This window comes from Stenella coeruleoalba (genome assembly GCF_951394435.1).
Source record: "Stenella coeruleoalba genome assembly, chromosome: 4".
Taxonomy (NCBI): domain Eukaryota; kingdom Metazoa; phylum Chordata; class Mammalia; order Artiodactyla; family Delphinidae; genus Stenella; species Stenella coeruleoalba.
The window spans coordinates 37972495-37994374 of NC_137149.1; the positions used below are offsets into that span (position 1 = coordinate 37972495).

The 21880-nt window shown below is 45.6% G+C and overlaps 1 protein-coding gene across 3 annotated transcripts; it reads right to left on the bottom strand.

The window, feature by feature from the left end:
- Positions 1 to 463: 463 nt before the first annotated feature.
- Positions 464 to 21444, bottom strand: ZNF518B (zinc finger protein 518B). 3 transcript variants are annotated; one of them, XM_079920681.1, is made up of 3 exons: positions 17737 to 17858; positions 4427 to 7277; positions 464 to 4327 (listed from the first exon to the last, which is right to left on the bottom strand). In XM_079920681.1, exons 2-3 carry the CDS (start codon positions 7100 to 7102, stop codon positions 3857 to 3859), a joined length of 3147 nt encoding a protein of 1048 aa, XP_079776807.1. In that variant the 5' UTR covers positions 7103 to 7277; positions 17737 to 17858; the 3' UTR covers positions 464 to 3856. The 3 variants fall into 3 exon arrangements, with proteins under 3 accessions (XP_079776807.1, XP_079776806.1, XP_079776805.1); XM_079920680.1 differs by lacking the exon at positions 17737 to 17858 and adding an exon at positions 21313 to 21444 and having other exon boundaries at positions 464 to 7277; XM_079920679.1 differs by having other exon boundaries at positions 464 to 7277.
- Between the last annotated feature and the right edge of the window lie 436 nt (positions 21445 to 21880).

Genomic DNA, 21880 nt, shown 5'->3' on the forward strand with positions numbered 1-21880 from the left:
GGCTCTTCTGTTTTGGACTCCTTGGGTGCTGGGAATGAGATGAGGAACTGAATGCCCCTCTCCAAATATCCTCATACTCTTTCTTCTGAAGTATGTGTAGAATCAGATTTAAACAATCAATGGTATTTGGATAGATGGCATTAGCCATGCAATTACACTCAAATGGCCCAGCAGGCTCACTGACTACTTGGAAACTCTTCCACCCAAGCCCCACTTAGTTGAGAGGCTACACATGGAGGGCAGGACCCACACACATTCTCTGATGACATGACCATGGCATGAAAATCGCCACTGCTGCCCAAACCAGCATCTCATCTCTTGTGAATGTAAGCCAAAGCAAAACAAAGTTACCTGGCCTCATTTCAGGGTATGCTTAGTTAACCAGCAGTGCATCAAATTCAAAATATACCTTTATGGAATTCAAAGCGCCTGTATTATGTAGAATGATGCCTTTATGTGGTTCAGAAATATATCACACAAGACAGGCTGTATAATTAATAGCCAACTTGCTTAACATTTGAAATGAAAGAACAGAGAAAATTTTATAGTTGCTTTATTTAACAAAATTTATGCCAACTTCTCTATCTATATACATACGTGTTTCAAAATCAGAGCAGCAGACACACAAACTGTTAATGCAGGACTTTTTAATAATGCTTAAAACATGTTATGCAATGTTTTGTTTTCTGCTCATACTGACGTTAACAGATTCAAAAGTTATTCCAAAGGCTGAGTGGCATCACGTCTTCATTTTCTGGGGTGGCTTAAGAAAGAGGGATGGAACTTTTGAGGGTTAATACATTGTGTTCAGTTTAGCTTAACCACGAGCACTTGGCCCATGAGTGGGGCTCACAAAGTGTTTTGGACTGGGGATAAAAACTTGAGTAAAACAGAATCTATTTTGAGTATACTTTTTTAAAAAAAATTCACTGTCATATCATAAATATAACAATGTTGTCTCATTTCTTATCCCCCAAAGAAAACCTATTTTAAAAAATAAGTTAGAAATGACTTTAGTAGTAAGTACTATGAGTAACATTTACTGAGTAGAGACCCTTCAAAATCAAGGTAAGAAAGAGTAGACAAATACTCAACACAGTTCTGCCCCTACCTTCTCCAATTTTGTTCGTTTCATGACATTAAGCTACATGTTAACAAGCTATTTTCTAAAGTTCTTTATATAGGGAAGACAGCCATTTTTTGCTTTCTCATTTTTTTTTTATGACTTCCAGGAGCCCTCTGAATTCCTTACAAAGTACTGTAGTTCTGGAAATCTCAAAAAGCCTAGCTACATATTCTACTCACAAAATTTTCCTCTGTACAAGTACATAAGCTGAGTTTTAGGTAATACTTGAAAAACAGTTGATGCTGCAAAGTGTAAATGTTTCATGTTGACACTTAACACTCTGACCTGATTCATGGTTATCTTTCCTGAAAGGTCATGGTCTAGCCTTTCAGGAAAGATGCTACTAAGCAGTGAGGTATAGAAGGAGAAAAATAATAAAGCACAGCCTTTTCTTCACCTCTCAACACCTTAAGAGCCTTCTTTCATGATGGGGGCTGGGGTGGGGAGTGAATAACAGATCTACGCATGGATAAAACTTAAGAATGCTCTCCTTTATGTACTGAAGCGGTACACACAATCCAGTTCTCAAAAAGCACCATCTAGAAATGCACCGGGACTAAATACTGTACTGCAATGATCCACCGGGGTTTCTACTCCCATTTGTTCATATAAATCAGACCCATCACTTACTGTGCTTTCATTTTCTAAAAATGAGATCAGACCATTATAAAAATGTACTTCCAAAATAAATTATTTCTAGAATATAAAATGTTTTATATTTTTCCAGCCCACGTAACTTCATTATAAAATAGGAAATCAGAAAATTAGCTACTGCAAGTTTTCATATGGTAAAAAATATATGTGTACACATATATATATACACATATAAAAAACCCAAGTTTTAAATTTCAATAAAAACTAACCAATTAATCAACTTAATGATCATGTATTAAACTATACACAAGCCACGTTGAATATCTGTAATGAGAACCAACTACAAAGAATTACAATCTGATGTATCAGAGGATAATCTAAGACTTTCCCACGTGGAAAGAAAAATCAGGAAGTCTCTTAACTGACTACCCAACACAACAGAAATCTCACTCACGCCTTTCTCAGATGTAACAGCCCCCAGTTTCATTCGCTGCCCTCAATTCCCTAAGGAAGGAGTCTTTAAAAGGGAGGAAAACACGTGAGTTGGGGCTGCTTTGTAGCTGTGCTGTGTGTGCTCTGCGTTATGGTTGGTTCCCCGCTGGGTGGGCAAGGGAGGCCTAGAACCCAGCCTGAGCTGCTTTTGTCAAGCCATCCATCTGCCCAAGCAGCCGCAACGGTGCAGAGGGTGGGCTTTTTTCTAGTGCACAGGAAGGTGCTGTGGAGACCAGCACCAGTCCTGACTCCTGCTGGCGGAGGGGTAGCTGGAGTGTTCTTGGAGCTGCTTCCCAGGGAAGGTGAGCAACAGGGAAAGCCTGACTGCGGCTGAGATAAATTAGAAGCAGGTTGGTAGCACTGATGAAAACCAGGGACAGTGTTCCTATAAGCTTAACAGAGGTGGTGGGAGGTGTTCATTTTGTTGATTCTTGCCTGTTTTTAGTATTTTCATCAGGGAAAACCTTAAGGGGCCTCAAGCAAGGGAAAGGGACAGGTGAGCAGGGAAGCTATCTCATTTCACAGGAGGGCCTGTTCAGAAAACCCACCAAGGGAGAGCAGGATAAGACCTGGCAGGGGTGGGGAACAGTGTCTGTGATCCACTGGTGATGAAGGAAGAAAGAAAACAGTGTGCAAGTTCCACCCGTGGTCTGCGATGAGTTCCCAAATGAAAACTGATAGTCTCATTAAAGCTACAACTTTCGTCACAATCCTATCTATCTTGATTTGTCTCCCCAAACTTTATCTCTGTTGAAAGATGCCTGTTCATTCACATTTTAAATTGATGACTTACTTGACTTTTGTGAGAGTGGTAAGGGCAAACAGGAGATAATTTTAGATATTCTCCCTCTGTGACCCTTTCTTCTCCTTTTTTTCCCCCCAAAAGGCACATTCCCTCCCCAGCTGTCATAAATCAAGGTATTTAAAAATAAAGCAAAAGCCTGAAAATGTTCCTTTCTTCCCCTAACAACACCTGCTGTTGTAGTAAATTCAGGCCAACCTTTGGAATTATTCTTTAAAAGGGTCAACAAAAGCCCAACTCTCTGTGCTACAGAGAACACTTAGCAACACTGCAGAGTGGGTGAGGGATTTAAAAGAAGGGCCACTTTTCTATAACCAAACTTAAGATAACTAACAAAGTAGAAAATATACTTTCCATTATGTACCAAATATTCAGGAGATGAGTTAATGCAAAAAAAAAAAAATAAGTGGATGTGTACGCCAAGACCTGGGTTTAATTCTTCAGTAGCATTTTGTTATATAAAGAGCATGTGTAAAACATTCTAAACTTGCCCCTCCGAATGGATTAAAATGATTTTTATCTATGCAGAAAAAGGTTGCTGACCAAAGGGAAGTCTCAGATCCCACTGAAAATCTGTTCAAAGTTTCCCTTCGCCCCAGACAAATGCACACACGTGAATCTGTGTGCACTTCCTCGGGGGCCACAGACACCTTCTGATGTCCAGTCACCAGGCTCAGACGCCAGGCTCTCCACATTCCCAGGAAGACCTGAAGACTGAACCAACCTCCCATCCCTGCAGTCTGTATTATCCTAGAGTCAGGGAGGGACACAAAACCAAGCAAACCAAACCAGAATCAATTAAAAGTAAGAAAAACAATTTTCTTCCAAGAGCAATTTTTCACTTATTTGCCCTTGGAAGAAAGAACATCCCAATCTCTAGTTGCTTCTATTAAATGCCGTTGGCCATGACTCATCCACTCTTCCTGGTCTTCGTAGAGCCGTCCACAAAACCAGCACTTAAATATACACTGTGATGAGTCATCGGGCAAGGAATCCACCACCTGGTAGTTGTTTTTATGAACTTTTTTAAGTTTCATTTTCAACATCATTTGCCTTTTTATCTGATTGGCTTCCTCCACATTCTGGTAGGTCAGCCGGACATGATGCCGCCTGATGCCTAACTGACACCTAGTCCTCTCTGATAGGACCACTTTGAGGACGTTGCCTTTGTACTTGTTTATTACCTTCATCACATTGGATACTTCTGGTGAGTCGACATCAGGATGGTTTAACACGATGACAGGCTGGTTCCGACGGGGGCATTTGATCAACTGGTCTGGTTTAGCTGCTATCAGTCGAAGTTGTCTTGCAACCTGAAAAATGGAAGGATCCTTGAAACAGCGGCTGGGATCAGCCTGAATTTTGCTTTTCTTCTTGGATGAGTTGACTTGTTTGGTTTTATTTTTACTTACAGGAAGACTTCTGGAAAACAGTTTCCCTTGCTTACTTATTTCACCGCTTCCTTGCTGTCCATGCAGGAGTCCAGTTTTTTTAACCATGGTGCTACAATTTGCACTCTCTTTTCTTGATTTAGCCCAAAGAGATAGATCATGATTCTGGGACATGTCTACCGGCCCACTTTCACTTGTCAAAGACTGTAAGTCCAAGTCTGTCTGTTTCACTGGGCAGAACGGAATGGGTTTTATTAACTGTGTCTCACTGCAGGGGATGCTGACAGGTGCTTCACATGTAGCCTCTATAACGTGGGAATTCTCAGAGGAATTAAGAACCCTCAGCACAGCCCCCTTCGGGATCAATACTGGAGGAGCCAAATGTGGCTTCCTGGCTACTCCGCTTTCGGTTTTCCCACTGCTGCCTTCTACAAGGTGCGGATATATCTGCTGATGAGTAAGCTGTCCATTAATACCAACGTCATCCTGAGGTTTCGGGAGAGTACCTGCAGAATAGCCAGTGCTGGTAAATGACACGTTAATTTCCTGAATACCTTCAGAAGCAGCTTTCGAAGTGACCTTAGATGCCTTCCCTACAGAACGACGATGTGCATTACTTGCAGCCAAAGATGAAGGCTTGCCACAGGATTCAATTAACTGGGCTATCTTTCTGCGCAAGAGTTCAATTGACTTTATTTTGGACGTTGAACTATTCCACTTAACGCCCTCAGGGACGTTTTCAGATCCAGAGCTCAGAGAAAACACTGATGAGATGACTGGGCCTTCGAAGGAGTCATTAGCCTTTACAGAATTCTTTAAATCCAAAGGTTTATCCCCAGACTGTTGAGGTCTGATTCCATCTTCTCCCGTTACATTTATGTGTAAATACTCACTTTTATGTTGAGAGGAAATCTGGCCAGTATTTGAAACTGCCTTGTGTTCCTGTGTCTGGTTATCTTTCAGCTTCCTATTAGGGGGAACCATTTTTACAGGAAAACTGATCTCATTTCTAGATTCCACGTCCTTTTTACTTAGGGGCAGTGAGTCCTTTTCTCCAGAGAAGGAAATGGTTGCAGGCGATGCAGCAAGAGGAAATAACTGCTGTGAGTCACTGTGTAAATTTCTTCTATCTTCAGTAAAAGAAAAGGCAGCTTTATATGGAAAAGAGTTTGACGTAGTTCCAAGACCACTTAAAATACCATTTTTTATTAGAGATGATGGAGAATGACCTTTTAAGGCAATGGAAGGAAGAGCAGTTCTTTGTGGATATGTATAACCTTTTTTCTGCAAACCCTCAACTCTATCAGGGTTGAGAAAGGATCCTCCACCACTGCACACGCTAGAATTTGAGGTGAAAAAGTCATAAGACCTTACCCACTTCACGTTTTTAAGTTGTTTCTGAACTGATGATTGAAGATTATTGATGCCTGCAAGTTTTCCAACATTCCCTTCGATCATCAGTGACTTTGTTTGTTCTGCAGAAGCCATTTTTTCCTGTTCGCCTGAATCTTTCTCTTTAGTCACATGTTCAGAATTACCTCCATCACCCCCACCAGCGGCAAGGCAATTACTTTCTTCCAGAGGAAACAGTTTCAGCACAAGCTGCTGTGTTCCATTGACAACCTTCACATCTATCAACTGGGCTAAACAGTTTGCAGGGATGATTAGTTCCGCTGGTGCCACAACCGTTAATGGCATTCCCGGCTGAACAGGCTCTTTTGCAGGGGATAACACTTCCACCTCCACACTTTTGTTCTCAAACAGGTTGACTTCACTGGGCTCTGACAGCGTCACTTTATTTGGAATGCACACGACATCTTTTTGGTACTCCTTTGATTCAGGTAATAACATTATGTTGTGCATTCTGTCTTTATTTGAATGGAGGGAGAACGCTGAAAGCTGATCTGACAAGTTATTTTGAAACGCAGTCCTTGGACTGGAAGCTTTTAAAAGCTCTGGGTTTTGCTTGGAGGCACTGATTCTTTTTGGCTCCAGCTTGGCAATGGTTTTGGGCAGCCGTTTTCCACCAGCCTTCTCGTGGACTCTCTTCCTGTGTTTGACAATGTAGTCATTTCTAATAGCACCATAGTCACAATACTCACATTGATAAGGGAAAATGCCTGTGTGTTTCACCAAGTGCCTCTGAAACTCCCCTTTAGTGTAGGAAATGTAGCTGCAGTGAGAACAAATGAATTTAATCTCTTCATGTTGAAGTGTGTGCTTTTTGTACTGCAGAGGGTCCTTCGTGGAAAATCGACATTTATCACAATAGTATTTGCCTGGCTTAAAGTTCCTTACCCTAAATTTGTTATTGACAGAACTTGAGATGGTTTCTGGTTTATTTCCTATGTGAGTAGCACTGTGATTATTCACAAAATGGAAATGGGGAGGGGCCACACCTAGGCTGCATTTGAAGCAAACATATTTGTCCTCCTTTTGGCTTTGGCCAGTATCCGTTTTCAGATCCTGAAGCGGAATCTTGTACACACTTTTACACTTTACGCATGTAGCAACGGTCATCGTGGCAGCCTCTGCCTCAGAGACTTGATACAAAAGAGTCTGAGCTTCTTGTCTATCTGGGCGAGTCGCTCGATTAGCATTAGGCTGTTTGGGCGACATGGTCAAGGAACTGTGTCTGTCATCCACTTGTGTAGTCCATAACTGCTGTCCACTATCCTTCATCTTCTTCATTTGCATTTCTAAAAAGAGGCCATTGAAATCCAGAAAGACATGATAAAACTCTTAGGAAGCATCCTTCAGTATACTTTGTAGCTGGCTTCCCAGGAACGTATTATCTTTTTTCACAAACCACCAGAGTAGGTCATGATCCCAAAATATGACTGTTTCCAATTCTCTGATATTCCAGGCAACACTAAAGGGGAAAAAATGATATCACAAAGCATCATTAATACATGAACTTAAGGTTTAGCTAACGTATTTCCAAATTTACCCTAATATTTCACTGATCTTGGGGATTTTATGCTAAATCTTGACCTACTATCTTGAAACACAGTGATACACAGTACAACAGAACTGGCAAATAACCAGCCTAAACTGAAAACATTTTCAAACTCCGCCCCTCTAAAAGTCATTACTTTAGGCCAACCATAAACATAGATATACTGGGGTAATCATGGCAGTCATTCAGAATAGCCTTTGCTGAGTGAGTTATTTTTAAGGGTCACTGAGAGCATTCTAGCAACTTCACAGGTATAATTTCATAACAGCCTCACTAAAACCTTAGGAGGCTGGCATTTTAGTTTCTAAACACACAAGTTTACCAGTGGTAGAGCCAGGGTTCCCGCTCAGGTGTCCATTTGTTTCTATGTTATGGGGTGGATCCCAACTCTCTCTCTCATGTGCCCCATTTGCGTTCACAAGTGGTAAGAAGACAATACTATCCTGACAATACTAGGTAGACAAATACTTATTCCTTCAACATCTTACTGAGCATCTATCAGGTGTCAGGCACTGTTCTAGGCGCTACAGGGCAGTGACCAGAAGCAAATCCGTCCCTCCTCTCACAATGGTACAGAGAGGGAAGACAAACTGTATATTTATTTGGCAGATGGTGGCAAGTGACTGGGGAAAACAAACCATAAAGCCAGGCAAGGGGGACAGGGTGTAACTATGTGATGAAGTTGTAGGGCTGGGGTGTGGAGAGTCAGGAAGGGCCTCAAGAGAAGCTGATGTTGGAGCAGAGACCTCGGGGCAGCCTGGGAGGAGGGCGTTTCAAGCTGAGGGAGGGGGAAGCTCTGTGGGAAGTGGGCCTGGAGCACTTGAGTAACTGCAAGGAGGCTGAGGCTGGGGGGCAATGAGCAAGGAAGGGCGGAGGGTACTGGTCAGGGGAAGATCTATGGTGCAGCATCATAAGGATGTGGCTTCTCCCCACGTGAGGAGGAGACCCGGGGAGAGACTGGAGCAGCAACAGAACATGACATGATCTGATCTATATTCCAGCCACTGCCTCCGGCGGCTACAGGGACCGGAGTCTCAGAGGGTGAAACCATGGCAGCAAGGACACAGGGGAGGGAGAAAGGCGGCCTGGAATGCAGCTCCTGTTTTCTAGAGCCAATACCACAATATGTGTGATGCAGTGATTTGTACATAAAGATAGGTAATTATCTGTAACTATGTATTCTTTTTTCAGAATACACAGAACTAAACAAAAACCATTCCAGTTTGGGACCTGCTAAAAGCCTTTCTTTTATGACCTTAAAAAAACCACTTTCAACCTGTTGAGCCTCAGTTTTTTCATCTGGCAATAAGAATTACGGATACTTATCCAACCTCTTCCACAGTCCTGCCATGATGACTAAAACGCTAAAGAATACAAGACAACACTTTTAAAATTTTAAAACACTTCCCTGAATGTCAAGAGGCGCACAGAGGCCTCAATAAGTGCTTGTTCAACGATGGGCAGCGATACGAATGGGAATTAGCAGCTTCCTTCTGGCACCCTGCTAACAGGCCAAGAGCTGTACAAAGTAAGTCTGAAAGGCCGACCTGGGGGAGCAGAAGGTCTTGCTGTGGGGTGGAGAGAAACAATTATTGCGTATCCAGATCTAGCATACAACCTGCCTTTAAAAACATTTTTGGAAAGCACCGTAAGAACGTACCACATTGATGACAATCTTTATTTTCTTTTGCAGTAGTATCTTTTCCTATTTTGCTTTTGCAAAAGACAGTTGCCTCCTTTCAAAAACAACTCCCAGCATGCAATCACAAGCACCTAGGGACACAATCAGACTTGCCCCACCCAAGTGTGTATGTAATACACACCAAGCGGGCAGAGGCCTGTGGGGTTGCAAGGTGCAAACCTATCCCCTCAATGTTCAAACACACACCTATGCAGGGGGACTGTGCACAGGACAGGACATGTGGATGCCTCAAACTGCAAACTGACAGGCATGGGCAAAGACAAGGACGGTCATTTTCCTCTGTACTCCTGGTACATATACAGCAGGCAGAGCTTTCAAATGAGTCACTGGGAGAAGCTGACGCACTTCACTTTCTGGATTTGTAAACTGGCTTTAGTGAAAGGAGACAGAAGTGATACCCAGAACTTCTGCACTAATGAAGTGACCTCAAGCCAGCCACCCATTTGTATCTGCTCACTCATCTGTGCTCACATAGATGAATGCTTAGCCCTGAAGTTGCAGACTTTTTATCATCTAAAAATGCTACTATTGTCAACATGTTCAAGTGGGCATCTCCGTCCTGCTAAAATAGAAGAAGCAATGGCTGCAACCAGAGCCTAAGAAAACCACTGGCCCAAGGAATGCAGAGGCTGAAAAGCAGCTTTAAGGGGATCTGGTCCAGTGGTTCCTGAATCTGGAGGAGCTGCAGAATCAGAGCTAAAATAGACATTCTTGGGCTTCATCCCAAAGCTCATGAATCTAAATCTTAGTGGGAGAGGGAAGGAGAAGAGACATTTATGGTTTGTAAAAGGACTCCATATGATTCTGATGAAAAGCCAGCATCAGAAATCACTGGTTGAAACTTCCGGCAACATTTCAATCCTTTAAAACATCTTCATCAGTTGGTCATGCAGTTGATGCTCTAATACTACCATGAGCCAAACTCCTTCTCTCTTCGGGCAGCTAATTTTATTTTCACATAGTTGTTACTGGCCAGAATTTACCCTTAAATAAAACTGAAACCAACCTTCTTGTAACTTCCTTATATCCTGACCTTGGAGCTACAAACAACTTAATCCCTGATAGACCAGTCATTAATCTGCTCCTTTCCTGTCTCAATTCTGTTCACAAGAGGTGCGTACCAGCCGATATGTACACATCTGATCTACCAGCCTCATAATCCTGAGGGAGAAGAAGAGAAGAGGAAGAAGAAGAAGAGAAAAGAAGGAAGAGAAGAAGAGGTAAGAAGGGAAAGAGGGAGGGAGGGAAAAAGAAAAGAGGGGGAGGAAAGAAAAGAAAGTAACTTACTTGCCTGGTACAACCTGCTTACCAGCTCTTTTAAAAAAAAAAATCACAAAAGGCAGTTTTGCCATTTTCTCTCCAAATCCTTTTAAAACTTGGAGGTGTCATTCCTCCTGGAACTGAAGACTTGCAATCTCAGACTGAACGATAAAATCACATACCTTAGCAAGAAGAGGAGAGCATCCTGCTGCAGGAGAACTCTCTCTAGAGAACTAACCAAGCCCGCTTGGTGCCTCGGTAATGCAGAAGCCTCCTGGTGGTGCTTCTGCAAAACCATCTCAGCAGTTATTTTGAATTAGGAATCCACAGAAACAAGTGTCAATATGAAGCATGAGGCTGTGATTAGCAAATGCAGTTTAACAGGGAGGCAAGACACTAGGCCATGACCCAATTACATCACCTGTTTGAAAGTGCCTTCTTGGCTTTTAAACCGTTCTCAAAATAACGCATGTTTCTACCTTGGTACTTCCCTCCGTCCAGGTGACAAAGATGTCAGGCTTCTTCAAAACAAGCAGACAAAGGTCTCTTTGGCCACTGCAACATGTGGAGCTAGTTGTGGGTGAAAAAGATCTCAGATGTAGCACCCCAAGACAGCGGTAAATGGACGCAGTGGCACATAAGAACTCAGATGGCTTTGATGTTGGCATTTATACTTGGACACACCTGAGTAAATGGGCTCCCAAGACCTTGTTCCCTCCATACACCTTTCTCTCCCTGGTTCACATTCATGTACAACCACCTGTGAAGCTGGGTCCTCTTGGCAGATTACTGTCCAGTGGACTGATGACCAAGGATTACATGAAACACTGTAGATAAAGGGCCGTGTGTGTGCGAGGTGCTGGGGGCACTAATCAATCAGGATTAACACCAGCGTCGGTGATCACCTACCTTCCACACTCACAACACCTGTTACAAAACCTCTGCATCTGACCTCCTAGAACTAGAGACGTACATTTTTTAAAGTTCATTTAGGAAGGTTCTCGAAAACACAGAAAATACTTAATATTATTAACTCTGGACACAATAATAAAATAGCTACTTAATGTTAAGTTGTCTGCTTTTAAACAGCAAAAAGTGAGCTTTTTAACGCAGAATTATCTCCAGCATCAGACAAAGGCGGCTTCCACACACAGAGAGGAGGGGCACAATGTGTGACAAATGTGCTTCCTCTAGACTGAGTCTTGTCTTTTCTGGGGAAAAAGCCTAAGGGCAGCATCCACTACTGGTGGGTTTTCCTTCTGCCTCTGAGCTTACCTGACCTGGTTTCTTAAAAATTTATCATGGGGACAGATGGAGAAAAACAGTTTGTTAGAAACCAGTGACATTTAGGGCTATAAAAATCATGAAGGTTGTGTAAGTTTTTATTAAAAAGGAAGCATTTGACTTCTAAATACCGAAAACATCAAGTGCTCAACAGAATCAGAAGAGCAGTAAGCAGGAAAATAGTGTTTAAAGCTACAGATTGCGGAGTCAGATTACAGGGTTTCAGATCCCAGCCCCATTGCCTTCTAGATGTCTGACCTGGAGCAAACCGTCTGAATCCTCACCTGTAAACCAGACAATAACAGCACCTACCTCACAAGGTTGTCGTGAGGATTAAATGGGACAGTGTGACTATAAGTGCTTATATAAGTTACTTACACATAAAACTATTAAGAGTATTCTTCTCCCTTTTTTATGAAGAAAATAGAAGAAATAATGCCTATCACATAATTAGTCCAAGGGGCTAAAATACAGGCTTCTTTGCTGCCTGGGAATTGCTTTTTCTGGAATACACAGTGAATCTCATTTTATAATTTTAATTATACTTGCTTGGCTGCACAGTCTAAAAGATAATTTACCTCTAGGGCCAAACCATCCACCTTGCCTTAGTGGCAAAGGGGCCAACAGATGATTATAATCACCATGGAAAAGATGCTTTAACTACAAGAGTGCTCATTACAACTTAGGTTTACATATAATCTACTGATAGTTACCGAACGACCTTTTCCTCTCCAAGCCCAGTTGAACTGTGAATTACCCCTGTAGCAAATGAATGTGTCCCCACACCAGATGTTAATGAGAAAAGTTTAAAAAAAGTGGCTGGACAATTGAATCATGTGCATGCTACATGGATCATCACATCCAGCTTTTGTTCATGAGAGATGCCCAGCAAACTCAGCAAATTTTAGTTGACTGACTGTATCTTTTGGACACTGAAGCAAATTTAGGAAGCTCTTCCAGAAATCTTTGCATTGTGGCTTCTACCATATCCACAGCTAGGGCAGGAATGTATAGCTGCTCCACCCATGAGGAGCAGAGGGAAAATGGAGTTGGCAGGTTTGTCGTTTAAACTCTGATTCTGCCCCTTATTTGCTGGGTCCTTAAGCAAGTGATTTCTCTCTACTTATCGTCAGGAAAGGAAATAGGCTTTAATATCATCAAACTTAGAGGGTAATCAGGAGAAGCAAACTAGGATCATGCATGCAAAGCCCTCAGTCTGGTGGCACATGCACTCCAAAATTCTCTCTGCTCCTTTTGTCTGTTTAGCCACAGATAGCAAAGGCTAGTCTAACTAACGTTTCCTAGTAACCAAAATTTTAAAACATTCTACCCCTAAATGACCATTAGCATGTAAACGAGTGATACCTGATCAGTGAAACAATGCAACATTAGGTATGTAAACTGCCAACGTTTCTCCAGTTAAGTTAGTATTTAAGAAGAAACGGTTGCCTCACTCAGCGAGAACTTTTCCAGACAATTACAAAGAATCAGAATTGAACTGAATGGTAAATAGATCTAAACAATGAAAAACATCAATGAAGTATTTTCTTTTTGCTAATCTATCTTGCACTTGAAATGACTGAACTGAAAACTGATGGCCGTCTTGATGGCAAAAAATACTTCCAAATGTTGCTGACAAATGTACACCTTTGAGATCTTAGATTTCCTTCTGAAACCAAGCGTAATGCTTGCAGCACACAAAGAGGCAAGAAGGCTGAACAAGAGCCCCTGTTCTGATTCCTCAGCTTTCCAGATGAAAAGTGCAATAGAGTGAAAAGAGCAATCACCTTGGGGTCTCAGGAGCAAGGTTTGAAACCAACGTTTTTGACTTAGAAGCCGTGTCATTCTGGACTCAACCTCTTTGAGCCTGAGTTTCCTCACTTGTAAAATGGGAATAATGCCTGATTTACATGGCTGATGTGAGGAAATGGTATAATGCAGCTAGCAGGTAGCCTTATGCTGGGCAGGCAAACTACATGTTTTGACAACAAATAAGTCAACATTTTTCTGTTTAAGATTCCTTCCAATGTAGAAGAGTCCAGTAATCCCAGAGAAGCAGAATCTTAGTTTAACAAACGAGCCTAATGAGATAAAGGTCTCTCTGGCTGAGTGCTCTGGCTGGAGGTGAGGATCTTCTCTCCCACCCTCCAGTCTACAAAGGGAGTTACCTTGGGACTGAATGACACTTCTGAGCACGTGAACTGGAACTACACCAGAGAACAAAGGAAGTTATTATTATAGCTTTTTTTTAATAGTTTAAATAAGAGACAACATTTCTAAAGAAAGAACATGACTAGTGCTAGAGTTTTTAAAGTCTAAGACTTACAGTTCTATACATGGAAAAAAATTTAAGAGGCAAATATGCTCTTGTTAGCATTTTTGAAAAAAGGTAAAAACAAGGTAGTACTACAAAAGCAATATTACAAAATTCTATGTTACTAAACACACCTAGTAACTTCAGGCCTCTGAAGGTGATAAAAATGAAGGACAAATGTGTCTTTGTACTACCCCCCCACTTTTGCCTTAAAATCAAAATTTTGTAGAAGAAATGGAGCAAGAGTTTAATAAAAACTATAATTAAACAAAGAAGAATTGAGATAATTCTAAATCAGTGATTCTTAACCTTGGCTGAATTAAGGTAATCAACTCGTCATAATATGTTCAGGATGTTAAACTTATTTAAAGAGGTCCCTATGATGTTTAGTCACCCTCCTGCACAGAGAATTTACCTGGGGACCTTTAAAAATAATGATGCCTGGGCTCCACTGTGTTGGGTGGAAGGCTTTGGGAGTTTTAAAAGCTTCCCAGGTGGTTCTAATGTGCAGCCAAGGTTGAGAATCACTACCGGACATTACAGGTAGAGAGGAGCATATGGGGGAATGGCCAGGGCCATTATCAGCACTCCTATGCAATCTTTTATATACCAATCCAATCCACCCTTGGGTGCCTGGAGGGGAGGCAAGGCCACTGCCTTGAACTGTAATGGTGTGAGCAGGCAGGGAGACTCTGGCTCCTACCCTTGCTTATTAGCCATTTGACCTTGGAAACATCATCACTGATGCTGTGTCTGTGGAGTGTGTAAGGGCAGTAACCACTCTGCAGATTCTTGGAAACTGAAATGCGCCTGGCATGGTGTGAGTACAATGGGCATGAGCCAGGGCTGTTTACCCGACACCCGCCGCAGGCTGCTGTCTCTAAGGAGTGTGATCAGGAGATGGAGAGAGGGGAACGGGTGGTTTCAGTAAAGTGGTAAATGCTACACTAGTGACCTGATCGGGATGCTCTCAGTGGCTGGCTGTGTTGCCAATCCTGGAGCACCGTGGCCCAAGTCAGGTGGAAGGGGTGTGTGAGAAGGCAGATTCATACATTACATCCATTACTCCTCAAAGTACCAATTACCTCCAATTACCTGCTTCTTGTAAGATCTGGAGATACTGTGGCTTTTCTGAGGTCATGGAGTTGGTCAGCTGGCATCTAGACTAAATTCTGTGTTTTCTGCTACCCTGCTGTGTGAGGGCAGTCATAGTTGGGCACTGTTCTTACTGCCTGCCCGGAGCCACTGAGCTGCTGACTGAGTCAAAAGCACGGAAAGTCCCATGGGCTCTTCCTTCTCTTCTCAGGCACCGAGTCCCAGCCGGTGTCAACCTCAGGCCCTGGCATAGGCTTCTACGCTCAGAACCCTGGGAGGCAGCAAGGCAGCGCACAAAGGGCCCTGCAACAGAAGCCAGACACTTGGGTTTAAGTGTTGGGCCCGTGTAGCCTTGGTTTCTTCATGCACTTTTCTAGAAAATAAGGGGAATGAGCCCCCAAAGTGCTTCTCAAGCAAGGGAGCTTAAAAGAAAAGGGCAGAAAGGCTTCCCAGGACTCAGGTGAATGAATGAATCAGATTGTCCTTTTGCTGGGGTGGGCTCAGGGCCTGTGCCTTAAATTCTTCGCAGGTGATTCTGATGCCTCCCCACTCCCCACCCTATGATGAGGATGTCTCCATCTGGGGGGCTCTAGCCACTTTCACTCCCAGGATGGAACATGGAGATTGTAGCTGGCCAAGTCTGAATATGTGAACAAAGAAAATGCAGTCTATGCCCGGCAGCTTGAGAACAATCAAGACTGAGAAACATCACCGGTGAGGACCCTGTTTATCACAGTCAACAGCACAGGGCTTGGTCACACAAGGCACTCAATGAGCACTGGCTGAATGGAGTCAATGAATGAAAGAAACATCAGCCTTCCTGGCGACAATAACAATGTTCTTTGTTCTTTTTTTTCCTCTTAAACTGGTCCAGATCCCCTTCCTTTAAAGCAAATAGACCAGTAGACAGATGTGTGTTTTTTAATTGCTATTACTGGATTTTTAAAAATCAGGGAGGAGGCCCAATAAATAAAATAATGCCCTCCTTTGTCTGTTTTCACAACGCACCTTACAATGAATGTTTAACAGCACAACAAAACTGGACACCTACAAAAGTGTTATTTTACAAGGCTATGTTAGATCCAAGATTAAGAAAGAAAAAAAAAATTAAAAAATGCATCCTAGGTTAAAAATAACGTCGATATAACTTAAAAAAGCCAAACATTTGTATTCTACCTAAATAGACTATATTGGGATATTGGTTTTTAAATCGCCAATTGCTGGGCCAGTATCTCCTGCTGTGCACACACATCAGGGGTTGGAATGAACTTTGCATACCTGACTCAGACAGAGATAAAGAAATACATTCTGATTCTCTCTGCTCTTTTATAGGAAGTACTGCCTGCTCCTGGAGACCACGGTTTTCTCACTCTTGGTGACTTCAATTCTAAGCTTAAGGGATAATGTTTAAGGGATCCAACACAACAGTTGAGCTGTGTAGACGTTTGTTTTTAATCAGGACACAGTGCTCAGTATTTCACTTTCTAATTTTTCATGTTAGGTTGATCAACTGTTCATTATCCCAGTTTTTAAAATCAAGCGTATTTTCACGGGCTACACGGAATAACCAACATATATAGAGGAATTTAAGTGTTTTCTTTCATTCTCTCCTTTGGCTTTCCCTTTCCGATTTAGGCATTTTCATTCTTTTGCACCCTGCGTGGTTTCCTGGCCTCAAACTGCCCAAGGACCCCAAGGCAACAAGATAAAAGGGCAGCTGAGATGGGGGAGATCCCACAAAGAGTGACATCAGCATTTAGAACCGAGTCACACCTTCATCTTTATCCTCCCTTTACACCCTCACCACCAAAAGATGGGCAAGCCCATCCCCGGGCACATGCCCCAAAACTCCCAAGGAAAGACAATGCCAGTCTGGTTTTCAAGTTTATTGTTGGCACACACACCGACGGTACACGTTATCCAAGGCCGTCCACGTCTCACAGCGCGGCTGCTAGGAAGGGAAGGCGCGGATACAGTGGGTTTACAGCCTCGTCCCCAGGGGTCGTCCGGGCCCCTTCCAGGGATCGCAGGGGTTTCTTCTAACCACTGAAAACCGGCCCACGTCAACGCTGACCTCCTAGGCCCTCAGGAGGCTTTAAAAATGGCCTCCTGACGACACTTCCTGCTCGGAGCCGACCGGTAGGAACTCTCCCAGGAGATGCATCATTTAAAACGCTGGGGGCGGGCGGAGGAGGCCGGGCTCGGCGGCTCCACACCGGCCGTCCCGCAGCCCGGACGCCGCCGCCAAGGGTCGCGACCCGGCGCATTCGGGCGAGCCTACAGGGTCGCGGCCGCGGCACAAAGGCGGTCGAGCGGGGGTCGCCGGCTGCGCACCCGCCGCCACCCCCGGACCCCGAGGTCCGTACTCCCTGTCCCCGGCCCGGCGAGAGCCCCCTGCCGGGCGTCCCCTCCCCCCACCCCCGGCCCGGCGCCCCCTCCCCTCCCCTCCAGGCCGCCGCCCTCTCTTCCGCACCCAGCCCGGGGCCCGCTGCCGAGACCCGTCTGCCCCGGGTCCTCCTGCCAAGACGCCGGCCGGCGGCTCGGGCACGCGGGGCCGAGTCCCGCACCACCTGGCCCCGGCTGCCTGCCCGGCGCGGCCTCGTCCTGTCCTTGCCCCGCACGGCCCCGCGCCACCCCTCCGCACCCCGGCCCCGCCCGGCCCCGCCTGCCCCGCGCACGCGGACCCGGCACCCTAGTCCTCCCACTCAGCCACTCACCGAGCCGGGTCCGGGTCCCGGGAAGGGGCGTCTACACCGCCGGCCGCAGGCCACCGCTGCCGCCTCCACGGCCGCCCGCTGTAGGTCCCTACTCGGGGGGCGGAGCCTGGCGGCGCCGCGCGTGCGCAGTGTGCGTGCAGAGGCTCGGCTGGAGCGCAGCTGGCGCCCGAGGTCCCTAAAGCTGCGCCCGCCCTCACCAGGTTTCAGCGCGGCGCGGAGCCCAAGACCCAGCCGAGCCCTGGTCCTGGACTCAGAGCTCGCCCGAACGCGTCCACATCCACTGCGCACAATGTCCATGCTTGGCCTGGATGTCCGCAAGCTCCGGGGCCTCCCTGCAAAAGAACTGATTCTGCTTCCATTGTTGGCCCAGCAGAGCGGTGGTGGGCCCCTGCTGTGTGCCCGCGCTGGGTCCAAGCGGAGGGGGTCTTTGCTCCCTGCCCTTGTGGAGCTTAAAGTCCAGGAGCAGAAAAGGAGCTCAGATCTCCAGCGTCCAAATTCTTTCTCTTTTGAAAGCAGCAGTGAACGAAATGACCTTGAAGACTCAGGTTCGAATCCCAACTCTCCTGACTCCTTTACAAGCCTGCGCGACCTTGGGCGAGGAAGTCCTCTGACCTCTCGGAGTCTCAATATTTTCACTTTTAAAGGTGGGGGAAGATCAGACCTGAAGCCCAGAGCCTTATTTACCACGTAGGTTGTTTCGAGGGTCGGACGAGACAGTGATTGTGGGAGAACCTGGAGATGGAGTGAGCTTACGTAATGCCACCATTTTCTCTTGCTTCTTGGACTCTAGTACCGTGTGTGGGGGGAACCACTCCCCCCTGCTCACTTTCGACCTTCCAGAAGGAAAATATACCTAGAATAGACCCCTCCCTAAGGAAAGAAGTGGACCGCATTGCTAGAGTCCCCCTACTGAGTGACTCGGATGCCGCTCCCTACAAAATGCAATTTCTTCCTATTAAGAATAGATTATGGCAGAGGAGAGAAGTTTCTTCAGGAAAAACAGCCAAAAGTTTATTTCAAGGCTCCGGAAGGAGCAAGGCTGGTTTCCAGCACCTTCCTGTCGGAGGCCAGAGGTCAGGGTGCATAGACATGGGCCAGATGCAGGAAGGAGATGCAGGGCTGGGACAGTTTTTCAACACGGAGAAGTGGAGTTCAGGATGACAGTGTCAGCCACAGGACCAGCAGTGGACAAAAATGCCCACCACTGAAATAACAAGAGCTGGGCAGAGAGAATGACAACCCAGGGATGGAACACCGACACCAGGTCTAACCCCTGTGCTATGCTGCCACAGTCATTGCTGATAAGGGCGCTTCCTGGTTCTCTATCTCCTAGGGCTCAGAGAAGCTAGTGGAGCTCTTCTCGGAAAATTACACTTATGTCCAGTTCATAACAGAGAGAATGGAGCAGAGAGTTCAAAGTCACCCTCAAGAGTGCGGTGGGTTTGGGAAGGGCATTGAGAATCTAAAATGGCCACTGCCTGAAAATCTCTGGTGGCAAAATGAGCCAAATCAGAAAAACTGTTAATTTTAAGCGTTAGAAAAATTTTTCTTGAAATTTAGCCCAAATCATTGCCTCTCCGTGTAACATACACTCATGCATTACAGTTCTGCCCTCTTGAGTCACATAGAACTGACAAAAGAGTACCTCTGGATCTCCTGGAAATGCCTCTGGAGTTAGAGCTGGTTATACATTTCGAGCACACACAAGTTGTGAGCTTGCTCCCTAACCTGGCTGAACCTCAGTTTCTCCCGTAAAATTCAGTGAAGAATAGGACCTACCTCACAAGCAATTGTCAGCATTAAACAGCAGAAGGCAGGTCCAGGCTTAGCATAGTTCTGACAGATTTATATTTCTCAGGAGCCCAATCAGTGAGGTACAATGCTTTGTGGAGGGTCTGGAAATGGGGTGTTTACAGCCTGGAAAAGGGCCAAGCAGGGAGGGATAGAAGCCACTCCTGTAGAAACCCTTGAAGTCCTATACTTAGGGCTACCCTTCCTGTCTTCTTCCCCATCCTCCAGCTTAGTTTGCCTAAATCCCTTTTCAGTGTTCCATGGATCACCCTCTGTTATAGGTTGGGTTATATCCCCTCAAAAGATATTAAAGCCCAGTGAATGGAAATGGGAATTCACACCTGTGAATGCAACTGATTTGGAAATAGGGTCTTCGCAGAGGTAGTTAAGGTGACATCATTAGGTGGGCCCTAATCCTATAAGATTGGTATCCTTAAAAGAAGAGAAGAGATTCAGAGGAGAAGGTCATATGAAAACAGAGACACACAGGGAGAAAAGGGCCAGGTGAAGACAAGCCAAGATTGGGGTTATGCTGCCACAAGCTAATGAATGCCTAGGGCTATCAGAGCTGAAAAAAAAAACCAAGAAAGCATCTTCCATATAGATTGCAGAAGGACCCCGGCCCTGCAGACTGCTAGTCTCCAGAACTGTGATACAATAAATTTGTTTGTTATAGCAGTCCTAAGAAACTAATACAAGCTCCCAGATATGATTGCCTAACATATAGGAGAGAGGAGGGAAGACATGTGAACAAGACCAGGCATTGAGGGTAAGGGCTGGCAGCTTACTTATTCATTCAACAAACATTTGTTGAGTGCCTATTTAGTGCAGGTGCAGGCTACATCTGAGGATAGAGTAAGGAAAAAGATAAGGCTCTGCTTTCTGGGAGCATTCATTTTGTTGGGGGCTGTAGATCTCAAACAGTTAATGGAATATATAATTAATATTAGGGAGTGCTAGAGGCCGGCGGGGGTGAAATAAAACTGGGTGGGGTGATGTGGAAGGGAGTGCAAAGCAAGAGAGAGGATGGTATGAAAGGCTCAATGAAAGAGGCTCTGAAATTGAACTCTAAGCCATGAGTAGGGCCCAGCACAGGAGGATGGAAAAGAGCTTTACACACAGGGAAGAGCATGGGCAAAGACCCTGAGATGGGCACAGGCTGGGGGTGTTTGAGAAAGAAGGAAGGGCGGTGTAGATTTAGATCATCCTAGGCGCTTACAAACCCTGGGATCTTAGGGAGCCATTAACTCAGATTCTGCCAGTGTCTCAGAGAAAGGTACCTGACCCCATTTTGCCTTGGAAAGGGCCAGGTCTCTAACAGCCGGGTCAGGAACTTCGTGCTAGTGTTTGAGGAGGAGGGGTGAGGACAAAGACATGTAAATTCCAGGCACATAAAGGCCATGAATAAACAGGAGACCCAAGGAAGCGGCTTTTTTGTTTTTGAACATTTTGAAATATTTCAAAAATGTCTAGTAAGTTTGAGCCTTAGTTTTAGTTTGTTCATCTGTTAAAGTGGGACAAAGGCCTCCTTGCCCAAAGTCTCCAAGCACAAATACCCAAATTCAGCTATCCTCCCAGTCCTGGGGCGCAGGGAGTGGAGGCTGCAGAGTCGAATCCCGGTCCCATTACTCATCTGTAACGGCTGTGTGGCATTGGGCAACTTACTGCGGGTCTCTGAGACGCTTTTCTCAACTGTAAGGGAGTAACTGGGGCAACCATTGATGGAGGTTGTCGGGGCGGAGGGCGCCTGGGGTTAGGCTCAGATCCCAGCCGCCTCGTGCCTACCTGTGGCGCTGCCTCCTTCCCCAGCGCTGCCGGCTTCCACGGCCTTCGCCGCCGCCTCCGGAGCCGCGGTACACCGCGGTGGGCTAGGCCAGGAGCTGCGAGCAGCGCAACGGTCATGCGCGGTCGGTAGAGCCTTGGGAGGCCGCCGGGACGTCGCCCCCGCCCCGCCCCGCCCCGCCCAGCCCGCCAGCGCCCCGTGCTGCAGTACTGCCGGCGGCCTGTGGAGTCGCTGCTCTGTGGCTCTGCATGTGTAGAGCTCTACCCCGCGCCGGCGCACGGGCGGCCCAGCGCTCTGCAGGCCGTCGGGGAAGTAGCCCGGGCGCCTCCGGACCGCGGACCGCCCTCCCCCCTGACCCCACTCCTGAGAGAATCGCGCTGTGCTGCTTTGCTTTTGTTTCTTTAGTGTCCCGGGAGTGGGAGCGTCAGCGTCGGGGGCTGGACGAGATCTCCGAGGACTCGATGTAGCGCTAGGCGCCGGCCTTAGTGAGGCCTCCCTTGAGTTCTCCCGACAGAGGTTTGCAGCAATCGCAACATTTGCATTTAAACCAATGCAAATGTCGCCCTGGAA